Consider the following 15,335-nt stretch of genomic DNA (forward strand, 5'->3'; position numbering starts at 1 on the left):
CTGTAAAGCGGATATCATTAACTGCCCGAGCAGCCGGTCTGACACTATCCACCGGTGCCTGGCTGAGCACACGCACCACGGGCCGTTAGGCGGCTGCAGAGTCGCCATGGCCCTGCTCTGCTGGCAGACTCTGTGTGTGCCACCTCTGCAGAGCCCTCTGTGTCTGGCATGCTTTGTGCCAGGGCTCGGCCACGCCCCTCCCCTCCCCTCCCCTCCCCACAGCAACCCAAAAGATGCTTCTGGAACTATGGCAACGCCCAGGATTTCAACACGTGCACAAGGTGGGGGATGCAGACGCGTCTTCCCTTTCTGCTGGAATCCTCCTGTGCCAGCAGAGAGCCGGCAGGTGCCCTGAGGGTCGGGAGGGGGTGGGAACGGAATGCGCACGAAGCCGGGCTTCCTCAGAGGCTGAGGCGGGGGGTGCTTGCCAGCCGGGCAGTCTAGAAGCAGCAAAGTGTCCACCAGAAGGTCTTGACGTTCTCTGATGTTACAAGCCTCAGTTAGCAATGGGAGCAGCAACCTTCTTTCCAAAGAAAACCACGCTGCCCAGTCCCGTGGAACAGCACACAGATCCAACAGTGAGGGCAGCTGGCCAGCTCTGCCCAACAGTTCCAGCACCCATGGAGAGGCACAGAGCACGGCGGGCGGGGCTCCCGCAGCTAGCCCCCTCTGGGGCTCCCCACTCCTCACTGGACTGGCTGCTGAGCGGAGGAAGGGGCCAAGGACGGGGCTGACAGAGAAGAAGTGAAGAACCCCAGGAATACAAAGCCAAACTCCAAACTATGTTCTGCTAATCAGTTTGTTGATCAAAAAATCCAAAATAGAGAAAACCACAAAGTACAAAAGCTTTTCTGATGCTTTTCATTATCACAGAGCACGCCACCTGTAACGAGTGCGAGGGGGGATGAGGGCGAGGGAGTGGAGCGGGAGGGCCGTGCGCTCACTTCTTCTCTTTCTTCTTGTCCTGGGGGGGGCGGGCAGAGAATAGCGCCCTGTCAGATTCTGGCACCAACATTCAAGCTTTGACTACCCAGGTGACCTCTGCTTAGCCCCGAAGTAGCTGACCACCTTCCTCGTGGTCCTCCAAAAAACTGCTGACAGACTTGACAAGAGCCACAGCACAGGTCAACTGGCTGTCTACAGCCACGACTCGAACCCCAACCAGGAATGGCTGTGATGAGCGCCAGCCTGCCGCTGGCCAGGGGCGGGCCTGGCCCGAAGGGCAGATGGGAGCCCACGGCACAGGCCGATACACACAGGCTGGCTGCATGGCCGCCTCTTCCTGCAATCTTCAATGGAATCCCAGCACGTTTCTGGAATGAAGTGAGGGGTGCCAACTGAAATGGGGGCACCTGTCCAGCCACGGCACAGGCCAGAGTCCTAACCCCAGAGTCCCCTGCTCTTGTACCCTGCACCACTTCCTGTTCAGAACAGGAAGTGAGAAGCCAAGCCCCCGCCTCATGCGCTTCCTTACTGTTAGGCCAGACTCCGAATTAGGCTCACAAACGCTCTACAAAATGCCTTTCCGGGAAAAGATAAAGACTAAGACATGGAAAATCAGTCAGCTTCTAAAATCCCCAAAGCTAGCTGTCACCTCCTACCTGACCATGAGAATGGAGTCCCCAGATGCCACAGCAGGCTGCCCCTCCTCCACCGAGGTTCCCTTCTTTTTATCACTAACACTAGGGAAGACTGTTTTAACTGCTCCTCTCTGTCTCCTCACTCCGTGGCCTGTCAGTCACCCTGACCCTACGCAGCGTGTCAGCAGGTGCACCCAGGTGCTCCCGGTCACCTGTGCCCGTGGTGAGGCTCACTAACCTTCTCATTCATGGCCAGGATCATCATGAGCTTCCTGAAGAGAGTAATGAAATCCAGGAAGAGGTCAATGCAGTGCCTGAAAGAGGAGAGGCGGGTTACCAAGTGCAGGCCCACAGAGCCTCCAGCCCCCACCCCCGTCTCCACCCCACCCCTACACTTGTAAGCCTTCAGCTCACTGAAGCCACAGAGAGTGGAGAGGGCCTGGGCTGGAGGCTGTGCAGGGCCAGGTCTTGTGACTCGGAGAAAGGATTGCTACATTGAAGATGGCAAAACACCACATACACTTCACAAATATGTAGAATTTTAAGTTAAAAAACAATTTTTTTAAAAGAATCCATTTAAATTAAAACCAGAACTTTAAAATGTGTTGGTCTCTTTCTCACTGGTAAAGCCATCACGTGTAACCCTGCCACCCCACAGCAGAGTGCCTGGCTCTGGATCCAGCTCCCTGCTAATGAAATGGGCAAAGTGGCAGACGACGGCCCAGGGGCTCAGGTCTCTGGCACCATGATGGAGATCTGCACGGAGCTCCTGGCTCCCAGCTTCAGCCTGGTCTAGCTCTGGCTCTTGAGGCGATTTGGGGAGGAGGGAGCCAGAGGTTGGTAGAAATCTCCCCACCTCTCCCACCCACTCTCTCTGTTGCTCTGCCTTCCAAATAAACAAATCTTTAAAAAATAAAGACCAGTTCTTAACACTTACCAGATATAATCCTTATCTCCATTTTCAGCCTTTTCAATAATGAGTTGAGTATCAAAAAGGACAAAGCCACACATGACCACCAGCCCCATGTACAGATTTGCCTAAAAAATAAAATGAAGTTACCATTACAGCAGGTGGGATAACAGTCACACCTTGTTCTCGGCTGTACCAAGTGCATCCAGTGCTAACCCTACAGACACGATCACTCAACGGCAACGACCCTACGACCAAGACCACATCACTTTTCCAGGCACAGTTCTGTTTTTACTTTAAGGTCATTGAAGAGCTTCAAGCATTTACCAAAGAACTGGACCTGCATTAAGACAAACGTCCTCTGAGACACCCTCCATGCTCGGACCATAATTTCACCTGCTAGGGCTGGATGACGTTACACCTGAGGATGGCCTGGGTACCCTCCAAATTCCAGTGTCTCGTTTTCAGGGGTGAGAACTGGAATCAGCCAGGTTATGGCAGTGAAGGAGGGGCCTTCAGGAAGTGACTGGACTGGACTGATGGTCAGGGTGGAGTGTTCATGACTGCCTTGAGGGGACCAGCCCCAAGACAAGTGTGTTCCCTGTTTCCATCTCTGGTTCCTGGCTCACCACATACCCAAACCACAGGAGGCACCGCTGAGGGACCGAGAGCTGAACCTTCGCTCTGCAGAGCCCTTCTCAGGTCGTTCAGCTACAGAAACTAAAAGGCGTCTACTGTGGCCTGCACACCGGGAAGATGCTCAGCCCACCTGACTCCAGGGCTGAGCAAGAAAAAGGCTGTTGCCAGGTGCCAAGCAAAAATCTTACCTGGAACAGCCAAATGGATCCAAAGAAAAGGTTACCCAAGGAAGACAAGAGCATCAGGCTCATGGCTGACATCAAGATACCTGTGAGACAGGGCAAAAACCATCCTCAGAGAAGCCAATACACAGGAAAGCACTCCCGCAAAGCCAGTCACCTTCCCCCAAATGAGGGCAGCGGGTAGGCAGGGAGTCCTAACAGGGACTCGGGCCGAGCAGAGCCCCTCCCATGCGCTTACCTCCCAGGAAGAGGTAGGTGCGGCGTCTGGCATACAGAGCGCTCAGGGTGAAGCAGGTGAAGATCATGGCCGTGCCCAGGAAGGCAGTGGGCAGGATGCTGTTGGGAGGAAGACCATTGGATTGAGGGCAATTCGTGTATAGCCCAGACGCAGAAGTAAAAAGACATGACACTCTGAAAATGATTACCTGGGGTTGATGGCAATGCACAGCTCCAGAGCAGGGCCCAGGCCAACTCCTGGAAAACAGCAACCACCCCGGAAAAGAGTGTGAATGTCGGTTTTTCAAGATCAAAAATGAAAAGAGTTGACTATATTTGAAGTCTTGACAGACATTTTCTATTTGCTGGTTCATTTCCCAAATGCCCACGATAGCCAAGGCTGGACCAGACTGAGGCTAGGGGCCAAGAACTCCATCCGTCCGAGTCTCCTAAGCAGCTGGCAGGAACCAAAGTCCTTGAGCCACCACCTGCTGCCTCTCAGAGCGTGCGATAGCTGGAAGCTGCACCCGCGAGTGCAGCAGCGACACTGACATGGAATGCAGGTTTCCCACACTGCACAACAGCAGGCCACCCACTCCGATTCCTCAAGAGGACCCTGACCGCTAAGAGCGCAGGCACAATCATGCTCCCCAACAAACAAAACATGGGGCTCAAGTAATGCAATCTGCTGCTCACCCTTTTCATACCTGTTATTTTTTCCAAGAGAACCTATACTTCCCTGAACTGTTTATAGACAAAGCTACAAAGTTGTCATCTTAGCTAACAATCATGAATAATGTTAGGAGGAATAAAAATCCAGGGAAAAATGAAGCAGGCATGTAAAGAATTTCTGAGCTCAGATGTTGGAGAGGACAGTGTGGGCCAGATGCAGAATCAGGGAAGAAAAGCCAGAGGCAGACGGCGACGTTTGTGGCCAAGTGGGGCCGACGCCTCTGTAGCAAAGGATGGAAAGACGAGTTCTGCAGGTGGACAACAGTTCTCGTTACTTTCCCTTCTCCTCCTGCTAATGCTATCCCTTTAATGCCACCAAAAGTAAGCCTTCTCTGATAAAATCTTAATCCTTCTATCTCTTCCTTACTAAAATGTCAACACTGGGTAGCCAGTCTGTCTCCTGGAACAAACTGTACTAATTCAAGTACTGCTTTGCAAGTATTTTTATTATGAAGCTTAGGTCCTTCTTCCGTTCATGAGAATTCTAGAAGTGTTCCAGTTTTTTTTTTTTTAAACAATCAGCAAAGTGTCTTGCACACTGGAACTCAACACACAGCCTTGAGAGCACGCCCATGTGCTAGGCTCACAACAGATGTTGCTGTGGCAGCGGCCAGGGCGGGCAAACCCGCAGCAAACACCGAGAATCAAATCCTCTGTCCTTTAGACACAGGCCTGCCACTAACACCGTACTACTGCAGTATGATCACACCAGCTCAGCGCCTGAGCCTCACTTGAAGTCACAGCTACAAGTCATCCTACGGCTGGGAAGCAAGGTGAGCCCAGGTGGGGAAACACACTGTGTAAGGCACAAAACACTCCAGACTGGAATACAATGTTAGAAGAAACCCTAAGGGAGAAAGCACCAGAGGCAGATACTTCAGAGAAAAGCTGAAGGAACTGTACCATCGGAACATACAGAAAACAAAGCATGCCAAATCAGAATAAACTACGGGGACAGGCACTGCTGTGCAGTGGGAGCCTCCACCCGGGACACGATGACCCACACTGGACTGTCTGGCATCAATCCCATCCAGCCTCCTTGCTAACGTGCCCGGGAGGCGGCGTGCTGGGGTCCCGGTGCTCCTGGCTCTGGCTCGGTCCTGCCCTGGCTACCGGGGCCACTTGGGGAGTGCATCAGCAGACAGAGACCTCTCTTCTTTCTCTGTCACTCTGTCAAACAAATCACTCTTCATAATAATGACAAATACTGGCTTTTAGTGTATAACAATAAAGCAAGGCTCCCATAGTTTTCCTCCCTCAAAATTAAACCAATCCCTTAATACCTGTAAGGAAAGCAAATCCAGCCAGAAGTCCCAGTCTTTTCTGCTCAGTTTCATGGCTATGAGGGGTCGCCATCAGCCACATCATCAACCCCAGGGAGCCCAGGGCGGACAGCAGGCCAGCCTGTCAATAATGAAACACACAGGTCCTGGATGTGAGGGTGCGGCATCCCCACACACAGGTCCTGGATATAAGGGTGCAACGTCCCCTTTCTGACCTGACTGATCAAGTAACATTACAGTGTGCGGGTTTGCTGAGCTGCTTGGAAGGTCACGGGTACTACAGTTACTCGTGGTATTTTCAACTTAGGACGACGGGCTTATTGGGACATAACCTCATAGCTAAGTCAAGGAATGTGTACCTCATAGTTGTGAATTCAACCATGCCTTTCTAAGGTGGACACAGGGGACAAGACAGTACACTCTCGGGAGCTGGGCTCAGGAGAGAAGCCTGAGTCTTGAGGACGGGTCGGGACCACAGCGGGGGCTGGAGGCACTTCTACCTTGAGAAGTCTGTCAACCAACAGCCACCACCCTTCCTCACACCATGAGGGAGTCCTAAGAGAGAACCACGGTGACAAGCGCTTGAAGCACACTCCACCTGCAGGACAAGTAAACACCAAGGTGCCAGGTCCTGAGTGCCAGGGCAGTGTCTCCTCTGCAGTGCCAAACGCCAACACAGGCACGCTCCAGGCACTTGCTAAAAAAGCTACTGAAAATGGACAAGGCTCGGTCAATGAGAACTTGTCCTCTGAGCCTGCTGGAACTCCTCCACGGTGTTGGAAGAGGAGTTGTGGAGGGCTGCCCCCACCACGAGATGACAGCTCTCAAAGCCACACACTGCACAGGCACCTGGGCAGAGAGGAATGAGGGAGCAAAGGACAGAAAGGCCACTGTCCAGGAGACTCCCAGCCCGCACTCACGCCTCCCTCAGTGCGCAGACGTCTTGGAGGCTGGTCAGTGCCAAAGCTAAGACACTCTGCTTTCTGCCAGAAAACTGAAATGGCTTTACACGTCCTGATTAACGGCTGGCTGAGGTCAGACCCCAGACGACGGAGACGGATTAAGAAAGGGCACAAGCTTTGAGATACACGCTGTGCAGCGAGCTCCTTCCTAATGTAGTCAGCATCATCGCAACCAGGACAGAAGGCTGATCTTACCTGAATGAAGTGAGTGACCACATGGACATAGGCCCCGGCAGCCGCCACAAACATACAGAGGGCAAAGCTGGCATAGACCTTCTTCAGGTGCTGCTGTGTCGAGGGGGTTCTAGGAAAAAAGTGACAGCAGTCATCACTCCTGCGCTAATCTCATGTCTAAGCTAACAGTAATTTCACTCCATCCTTTCCCAGAGAATATGTGAAAGCTGCATTACAAATAGCTTGAGAGAATTTGGATACATTAAAAAACACACACATAAAAACATGTTTTGAAACAGGTTAAATAAAATTTATAAAGACTTGTTTATTGAGCCTGGTGCAGTAGCTAAAATCTCAGCTCCTGGCTTCGGATCGGCTCAGCTCCAGCTACTGCAGCCAGTTGAGGAGTGAACCAGCAGACAGAAGATCTTTCTCTCTATATCTCCTCTTCATACATCTGCCCTTCCAATAAAAATTTTAAAATCTTAAAAAGAAAAAATTGGGGGACCCGGCAGCGTGGCCTAGCGGCTAAAGTCCTCGCCTTGAAAGCCCCGGGATCCCATATGGGCGCCGGTTCTAATCCCGGCTGCTCCACTTCCCATCCAGCTCCCTGCTTGTGGCCTGGGAAAGCAGTTGAGGATGGCCCAAAGCATTGGGACCCTGCACCCGCATGGGAGACCCGGAAGAGGTTCCAGGTTCCCGGCTTCGGATCGGCGTGCATCGGCCCGTTGCGGCTCACTTGGGGAGTGAATCATCAGACGGAAGATCTTCCTCTCTGTCTCTCCTCCTCTCTGTGTATATCTGGCTGTAATAAAATGAATAAATCTTTAAAAAAAAAAATTGGGGGCAAGCCAAAAGCTTAAAAGTAATCACAGTTAGTACCCAACATCACACAGCAGCCTGCAGCATCTGGGTGCTTTTATTCGGTCTTCTGGGTTTTAGCCAAATGTGTTTGTTTTTCTTATACAAAACTCAATACACTAGGAAAAGGGAATAAGCCAGGCATGAGCGGGGACAATGCAGTCAGGGGCAAGGCACTCACATGTGGGAAAACTTGAAGAGCGCATCAAAATTGATCTTCCGATCAAACACATTCATGGTTCCCGAGTCTGTGGGACACGGCCTCCGCTCTGTGGAGTAAGAACAAAAGGCCATTGTGAAGGCGTAAGTAACACACTGCCCGGCTAAGAAACAACAGACAAGCTGGAAAAACGCAAAGTACCTCATCGGAACCATTTTCACTGTTAAGTACTAGGGACCTTCAAAAGGTTAATGGAAAATAAAGACTTATGAAAAAGCTATCCTTGGAGCTAAAACTTTTTGCACCAAAACAAGCTTCACTTTTAATTACACTTCCAGGAACTTTGTGAAGCCCCTCCCCCCTTGTTCTTTTAGATTTTCTTTGATTTTACTCTCAGAAGAAAACTTTGCCCCTTTAAAACCAGTTTGTCAAAGAGATAATCCGCAGCCTAGTCAAGACGATCAGCCACAGCCACTAGCTCACGCAGCAATTTTACACCACTGCTTCAGGATGCCAGCGAGCCTCCTCAGTGAAGGTATTGAGAAAGAAACGCTATGAAGTGGGATACTGTGCTAGGACTTGCATTGTAAACCGTCACACTAGAAAACCATTTATTTAGTACATCTCACAATGGTTTTCCTCCGAAAGCAAATTTAGGCAGAAAGACTTTTCACCATTCTGACACGGTTCAGACCCTTTTCCACAGAAAGTGGGAACAGTACAAAGAAGCCCTTGCATTCTTCACCCAGACTTCTTAACATCACTATTCCACTATTTACTTTATCCTCGTTGAAGACTAAAAACATTCTTCACAAACTATGCAGACACTACATTCCTAAATATTTGAGTTCATATGTCAAAAAGCAACGATCATAATCAGGAAATTCACACTGATGTAGTATTATGATCTCATTCACACACAGCCCTTATTCAAGTTTTGCTAAACTGTCCCATTTTCCCGAGAAACACAACTTCAACCGGCTACGTACAGGCTGCTGCATTGTGTCAGTACCATTAAGTCAGGTTTTCAAGTCCTGCTCCCTCCCCATCTCACATGCAATCTGACATAAACATACCCCATCTATACAACCAAAGGTTTAATCAAGAGTTCTCATCTTTTCCAAAGGCAAATCCTCCAAATTAGATTTATAATGCCAATCCATTTAAAACCTACCAAAGGGGAGTGGGTTTCACACACAAAAGATGAGTTATTGGAAAGGCAGGCAGACTGCTCACACCAGCCTTACCAGCAACAAAACAGCCCCCAGCGGCGGCTCTGCTCCGGTGCACACCTCACCACCTCCCTGCATCCAGGGTGGCTCAGCGAGCCACAGCAGACCTGGATGGGTTCCCTGGCTCCTGACTTCTGGCCCAGTCCCAGCTGTTTTGGATCTTTGGGAAGAGAACCAGTGCACGGTAGCGCAGCCCTCTCAAAAACTGCAACCTCCTACCAATTTCCTTAGGAGTCCTGGCCAGGGGCAGGCCTCACTACTCCCTCCGAAGGCTCTCGCCAACACACAGGCCCTCTCCTCCCCGACAGGCTCACTCACCTCACCTCTGTGTCTAGTTCTGCTCTTCAGGATGAAGTCAGCAGGAAGCAGCAGAGAACCTACCAAAGCCTTGCCTCTCCCTCTAAGTCACGGGTTGTGGGCCTTCTTGATCTAGATGGTGCAACTATTGCAGGCTGTTGCGAGGCCAGCCACAGCCTAACACGCCACAATGAAGGCTGTGCTCTCCAGGGAGCACTCTTAGAGGAGGGCAGAATCCAGCACCTGGGAAGTGTCTTGGTTTAAGGTTTCCATTAACACCCTTAATGACATCCCCAGAGAGAATATGCAGCAACCCTGAAGCAACCTTCAGAGCCAACACAGCAGCAACCCAAAGTAGCTCTTACTGCCAATTTCCAGCACCACGTCAGGGAGATGGTGGGGTACTCTCAAGAGCCCAGAGGCTCCTTGTCAGAAAGGGGCAACACCTATGCAAGCAGACCCCACAGCATCTGGCCGTCTGACATCTCCCAGGCGGCACCGCCTTTCCGGGGCTCCTACAACTGCTGATGGGAAAGTCAAAACCATGGCAGCCTGTCAGGGTGGGGAGGGAGGTGTCCAACTGTGATTTAACCTTCATTCACCAGCAGCCAGAAATCATACACAAACAACATTTACTGAACTATTTAACTATCACGTTTTATAGTTGTGAAAGTACACAGTAGTTTTAATAACAGTTACAGGAAAGAAAATAAAGATCTACTTAACAGATATGACAATCTAAGTCAGAAATATTAAAACTTGAGGAGAAAAAACAGGCCTTAGGATCAGGAAGCAGGATAACTTGTTCTAGATCTGTTCCAAACAGACAAGAACTAACGTACAGATAACTAATAGATCCATCTGTACCCTCAAGTGTGTCCACACAGCATAGATTCACCAAGTTCTACACCAGAAGCCACACAGAAAAGAGGTTATATTTTCGATGGCTCACGTGCACACCCAGCACAACCAGGTTAAACTGCATCAGAGCTCAAAAACAGCAGCTCTCGACTGCAAGCATTTCCACCCCAGGATCTAACAGCTCTTACCAGAGCTCGAGAAACTCAGAACCACTGACTAAGTAACTCAGTCTAGGGAGCTGAGGACGGCCACAGCTAAGTGAAAATTCACCTGAGAACAGAGTACATTCAAACGCTATCATGTGTATTTTACAATACAAACTGCTGAAAAATCCCACAGTGGTTTTGTATACAAGTCTATTACAATGTACCCCATTCCACGGACCTTCTCTCATTTCCCAATTCTTAAATATTCTAAAATAAGAAAGCAGGGCATTTACAAAGCATACAGTGTGGACAATGCCTGGGTTTGGGAGGAGTGAGAAATCTATGCTGCATCTCCTTGGGAGAAATCAGTGTGCAGGTGTTAATCACAAGGAAATCCCTCCGACCTGGTTCAGGGCCGCATTCAACACCCCATCCTCAGAGCAGCAGCGGATCCAACACCTGTCAGAATCGATCACAACTGCTCATGCAATTCTTGCTAGACCGTGTTTACTGTCATCACCCTGTGATTTGCCCATGCCAGACTCCTCTGCCACAGCACCCAAGGCACACCAAGAGCTACCAGCTTGCTGCATGGCTGTACCAAGAACAGAGCAGCCACGCTCCACATCAGGCATTTCGCGTGGGGAGGAAGGTGCGGCAGGCAGGCGGTCACTACCAGTGGCCAGCCACAGCTTACAGTCCTTGCTGCTTTTCCAGACTTCCTCCTTACTCCTGTCCTAAAACAAAAACTGTCAAGGCTCAATTCTCAAACATTAAAAACGTGAAATGATTTTCCGCAACCTCATTCCAGCACAGTGCATAGGAGACACATGGAACCTGCCAAATCTCTCCAAAACAGAAATGACCATGTATTTAGTATGCATTAAGAAAAAAATCCGGGCCTGGTGCGATAGCGTAATGGTTAAGGTCCTTGCCTTCAATGTGCCGGGATCCCATGTGGGTGCAGGTTCTAATCCCGGCAGCTCCACTTCCCATCCAGCTCCCTGCTTGTGGCCTGGGAAAGCAGTTGAGGACGGCCCAAAGTCTTGGGACCCTGCACCCGTGTAGGAGACCTGGAAAGAAGTTCCTGGCTCCTGGCTTTGGATTGGCGCAGCACCGGCCGTCGTGGCTACTTGGGGAGTGAACCATCGGACGGAAGATCTTCTCTGTCTCTCCTCTCTGTACACCTGCCTTTCCAACAAAATAAATAAATCTTAAAAAAAAGAAAAAAGAAAAAAATGCTAGTGTCTGAAAAAACAAAGCCAGGTGGATGCAACCAGGGCAGACGCTGCCTGCCAGCATACTATTTAACATGAAACTAGCAGGTCATCAGAACACTGTCCACACATTCAAGGAAATACTAGTTTGCGAGTTCTAAGACTCTTTCTTCCTCATTAATTCAACCACTCTGACCTGTGTGTATGTCCTCAGGTATCCCAAGTACTAAGCTGAGACACATAAAAGCCCCACGCACTGCTCAGGAGAGGCCACCCCGGCCCTGTAGCAGCAAGGTGCATCAGTGCCCTGGCCAGCACTTCCAGCAAGCGTTCAGTTTCACCTTCTGTGAAACAGTGACACACAATACCCCACCTGGCACAGCTGAAAGCAAGAACACCACAGTGCTGAACGACACTTCGCACAGCGTGTGCAGCGAGTACGCAGAAACCACTACCGCTGCTGTCAGCATCCACTACGCTCATTTCCACTGCATTTTCTGTTCCTTTTGAAAGTCTAGTTTTACAGGACATTTATCCTAGGCTTAGTTTACACATGCCTTGTGCATTAATTCCTCAGAAAATATTGCTCAATGGGCCTGGCGGCATGGCCTAGCGGCTAAAGTCCTCGCCTTGAATGCGCCGGGATCCCATGTGGGCACCGGTTCTACTCCCAGCAGCTCCACTTCCCAGCTCCCTGCTTGTGGCCTGGGAAAGCAGTCGAGGACGGCCCGGGGCCTTGGGACCCTGCACCCGCGTGGGAGACCCAGAAGAAGTTCCTGGCTCCCGGCTTTGGATCGGCGCAGCATTGGCCATTGCGCTCACTGGGGGAGTGAATCATCGGACGGAAGATCTTCCTCTCTGTCTCTCCTCCTCTCTGTACATCTGACTTTGTAATAAAAAATAAATAAATCTTAAAAAAAAAAAAAGAAATTATTGCTCAATCACTCACAGCTAACTACAAAATAAAAATACATTATGTACCCAAATTAAAAAGTAAAAATTAAATGAGGGGGTTGGTAACAAAGCAAGGTATAAACTGAACTTTGAAGGAATTTGAGCAATCTTACTAGTGGTGTTTAAGCAGCGGGTTATCTCGGCACACCTTCAGTGTCTCCTGTCCCACCGGGCCACAGGGCGTTCTGAGGCAGCCTAATAACCCAGAACCTGATGAGCTCAGTGGTCATTAGCCTGATGTTCTCCTGCCCCCAGGCAGCTGCATTTCAGAACAACCCAAGGAATTCTGTCTGTCCGGGGCTGGGCTCTGCTCATCCCAGATGAGCAATCCAGTCAACCCACTCCTACAGGGGGCTGCGGCAAAACCAAACCAGTGCACACGCATGGAATGTCTACCACTGCCAATTAATCATTTTTCCTACCAAATGCAACACTTTTTTAATCTCTCCCCCATATTCACAACCTGTTTGATAGATACTGAACCCCAAGAAGGTGCCAAGTGCCCTAAATACATAATCTTCTTCAGGTATAAATCAATAATCCCTCCCTAATGACTGAGCCCAGTGAGAGCCAGCTTAGACTAGGACAAGTGACCACAGCACTTCACTCGGGGCCAGTGGCACCTCCTTCCAGCTCCCCCTGCAGGAACTGCTCACCCTCAGGAGCACCGCTCACTGCCCACTGGGCTGGCTCCCAGACGGTCCTGAGCAGGCTCATGGTGGCACCTACTCCAGTGGGTCACTCAAATGGCCCGATCTTGCATACATGGTCCTTGGAAGAAAAACATGTCTAATATAAAAGCTGTAATGGTTCTGTCAGATTTGGTCAAGAAACTCTGGGAGAACACAAACAGGGTGATGTGGAAGATACTTGGACAGGCAAACCAAACTGGCAAAGGAAAAGTCTGCAGCTAGGGCCCCCTGGGACTGCTCAGCAGCTTCCCCAGGGCAGAGCAACACCCTTGGGTGGTTTATGAAACCCAGTGAAAGTCTTCAAGCCTGACTAGTCACAGAACACTTCACAGCTTCCGGTGTGCTTCTCATCTTCAAATCAATCCAACTTCAAAGGCCTTGAAAGGTCAAAAAGGCACTGGCTTTGGTGTCAAGTCCTGCCATCTTGTACCACTTAACCCGGAGCAAAAGTGATTGTCATTTCAGGTCATTTGGCATGATGATTAACACCGGCTCCACCGCATGCCAAGAGCAACCGTGGACACTCGACAACACCAGGAAGTTAACACAGCTCTTCCAACACCTGTGCCTGGTTCTGAGAAAAGTCCTCACTCACTCAGCCCCAAGCCCAGGGCAAGGGAAACCCTCCCCTCCCCCCCCCCAAAAAAAAACACGAACCAAACACACGCTGACACCTGACACACTTCTCTGTACTTTCCAGCATTCATTTCTACAAGCAGCACAACCCATATTATCAGGGTGAAAACCAAACAAACCCGGAACTGCTCGGTATCGGCCTTTCCCCATTTTAAGAGTAAGAGTCCATCGATCAACAGTGCGGAAGGGAGAGAAAAGAAAAAGCCCAAAGCCATGTCCCCTCAGCAAGATGAATACTGGAGGAAGGAAACAGACTGAATTTCTCCAGGACTTGGCCGTTCTAGTCTTACTGCAAGAAAACATACCACTGAAGCCACGACAAAATACTACACACACACACACACACACACACACACACCCCGAGAAGTGTTTTAAAAAATGGCAGAAGTGAAGGGCGCACGCAAAGATCCATAAGAAAAAATGCGGGGGTAAAACACGGATAATCACATAATACAATGTAATTACTGAAGTTAAATAATAAATAATTAAAAAAAAAAAAACACGGATAATCATTCCCGAATTAACTCCACGTCGGTCTCGGGCAAGCAACAAGGAGCCAAGCCCATCAGCCATTCACCTTTAGCCCCAAAGGGCACCTCCGACGGGTTACTCATTCACAGGTGACCCACCGCTGGACCTTCTCCACCTGACAGCGGCTGGCTCACGGGGCAGGCGATGCAGAGCTGTGCTCACAGCTCAGCAAGAAACCAGAGAACCCCAGCGCGGCTGCGGCCAGCAGGTCCCGGCGACGCCGCCTCACCCGTCCACAGGTAACCAACCGGTCGGACCGGAGCGGGGCCCTGGGAAGCAGGTGCGGCCGCCGGCTGCCCGGCCACCCCGGAGCCTCCTCCCATGTCACAGAGGAGCGTGACATCACGGGCCGGCCGCCAGGGGCCACGCCGGCCACCATGGGCCGAGGAGCCCGCAGCGTGTCCACCCCGACCACCCGCCGCCCCGCCGCGTGTCCTGCCCGGCCACCCCGGCCACCCGCCGCCCCGCCGCCCCGCCGCCCCGCGCGCGCCCGGCCGGCCGCGGAACCCCACCCCCATCCGGGCCGGCGCCTGCGCGGCGCGAGCGCCCCTACCCGCCCCGCCGCGCGCGGAGGACGAGGCCCCGTCCCCTCCGCAGCCCGGGCGACTCCGCTTTCGGCTCAGCCAGGACGGTCTCCTTCCCCACCGCTCGCTCCCGGCCGGCCCGGCCCCAGGAGGGCCGGACGTTACCTTCGTAGCCCTCCTCTCAGGAGCCTGGCAGCTCTTCCAACACCGGACGTGCTCTGACACTCCCGGCGTCGGCGCCAGGCTCTTTTATACGGCATCCGCCCCTCCCGCAAGGTCGCTCCTCATTGGCCACTGGCTAGCCTTTGCCTTGCCATTGGCTGTGCGTGCATAAACAGCGACCGCTTACCTCACAGTCATTAGCTACCTCGCTTGTCCATCAAGACTCGGGCCACCGTCCGCCGCGGTTGGGAAAGGTCTCCGCCTTCTTGCCCGGTAGTAAGGGCGGCTCGCGGGCCGCCACCGCCCCTAGTGGACGGAGCGAGGAAGGGCGGGCTCCGTCGACGCGGCTGCAGAGTCAGGGGCCTCCGCCGCCGGGACCGGCCA

At 51.5% G+C, this 15,335-nt stretch overlaps 1 protein-coding gene across 2 annotated transcripts; it reads right to left on the reverse strand.

Moving 5' to 3' along the window:
* Positions 1–781: 781 nt before the first annotated feature.
* TMBIM6 (transmembrane BAX inhibitor motif containing 6) lies at positions 782–15,105 on the reverse strand. 2 transcript variants are annotated; one of them, XM_012930885.2, is made up of 10 exons: positions 14,955–15,105; positions 7,721–7,808; positions 6,700–6,808; positions 5,543–5,663; positions 3,737–3,785; positions 3,550–3,647; positions 3,318–3,397; positions 2,518–2,618; positions 1,819–1,894; positions 782–964 (listed from the first exon to the last, which is right to left on the reverse strand). In XM_012930885.2, the coding sequence occupies exons 2-10, from the start codon at positions 7,774–7,776 to the stop codon at positions 941–943; spliced, it is 714 nt and encodes a 237-aa protein (XP_012786339.1). In that variant the 5' UTR covers positions 7,777–7,808; positions 14,955–15,105; the 3' UTR covers positions 782–940. The 2 variants fall into 2 exon arrangements, with proteins under 2 accessions (XP_012786339.1, XP_058529740.1); XM_058673757.1 differs by lacking the exon at positions 14,955–15,105 and adding an exon at positions 14,312–14,527.
* Positions 15,106–15,335: the final 230 nt, after the last annotated feature.

The sequence above is a fragment of the Ochotona princeps genome, chromosome 15 (assembly GCF_030435755.1).
Source record: "Ochotona princeps isolate mOchPri1 chromosome 15, mOchPri1.hap1, whole genome shotgun sequence".
NCBI lineage: Eukaryota > Metazoa > Chordata > Mammalia > Lagomorpha > Ochotonidae > Ochotona > Ochotona princeps.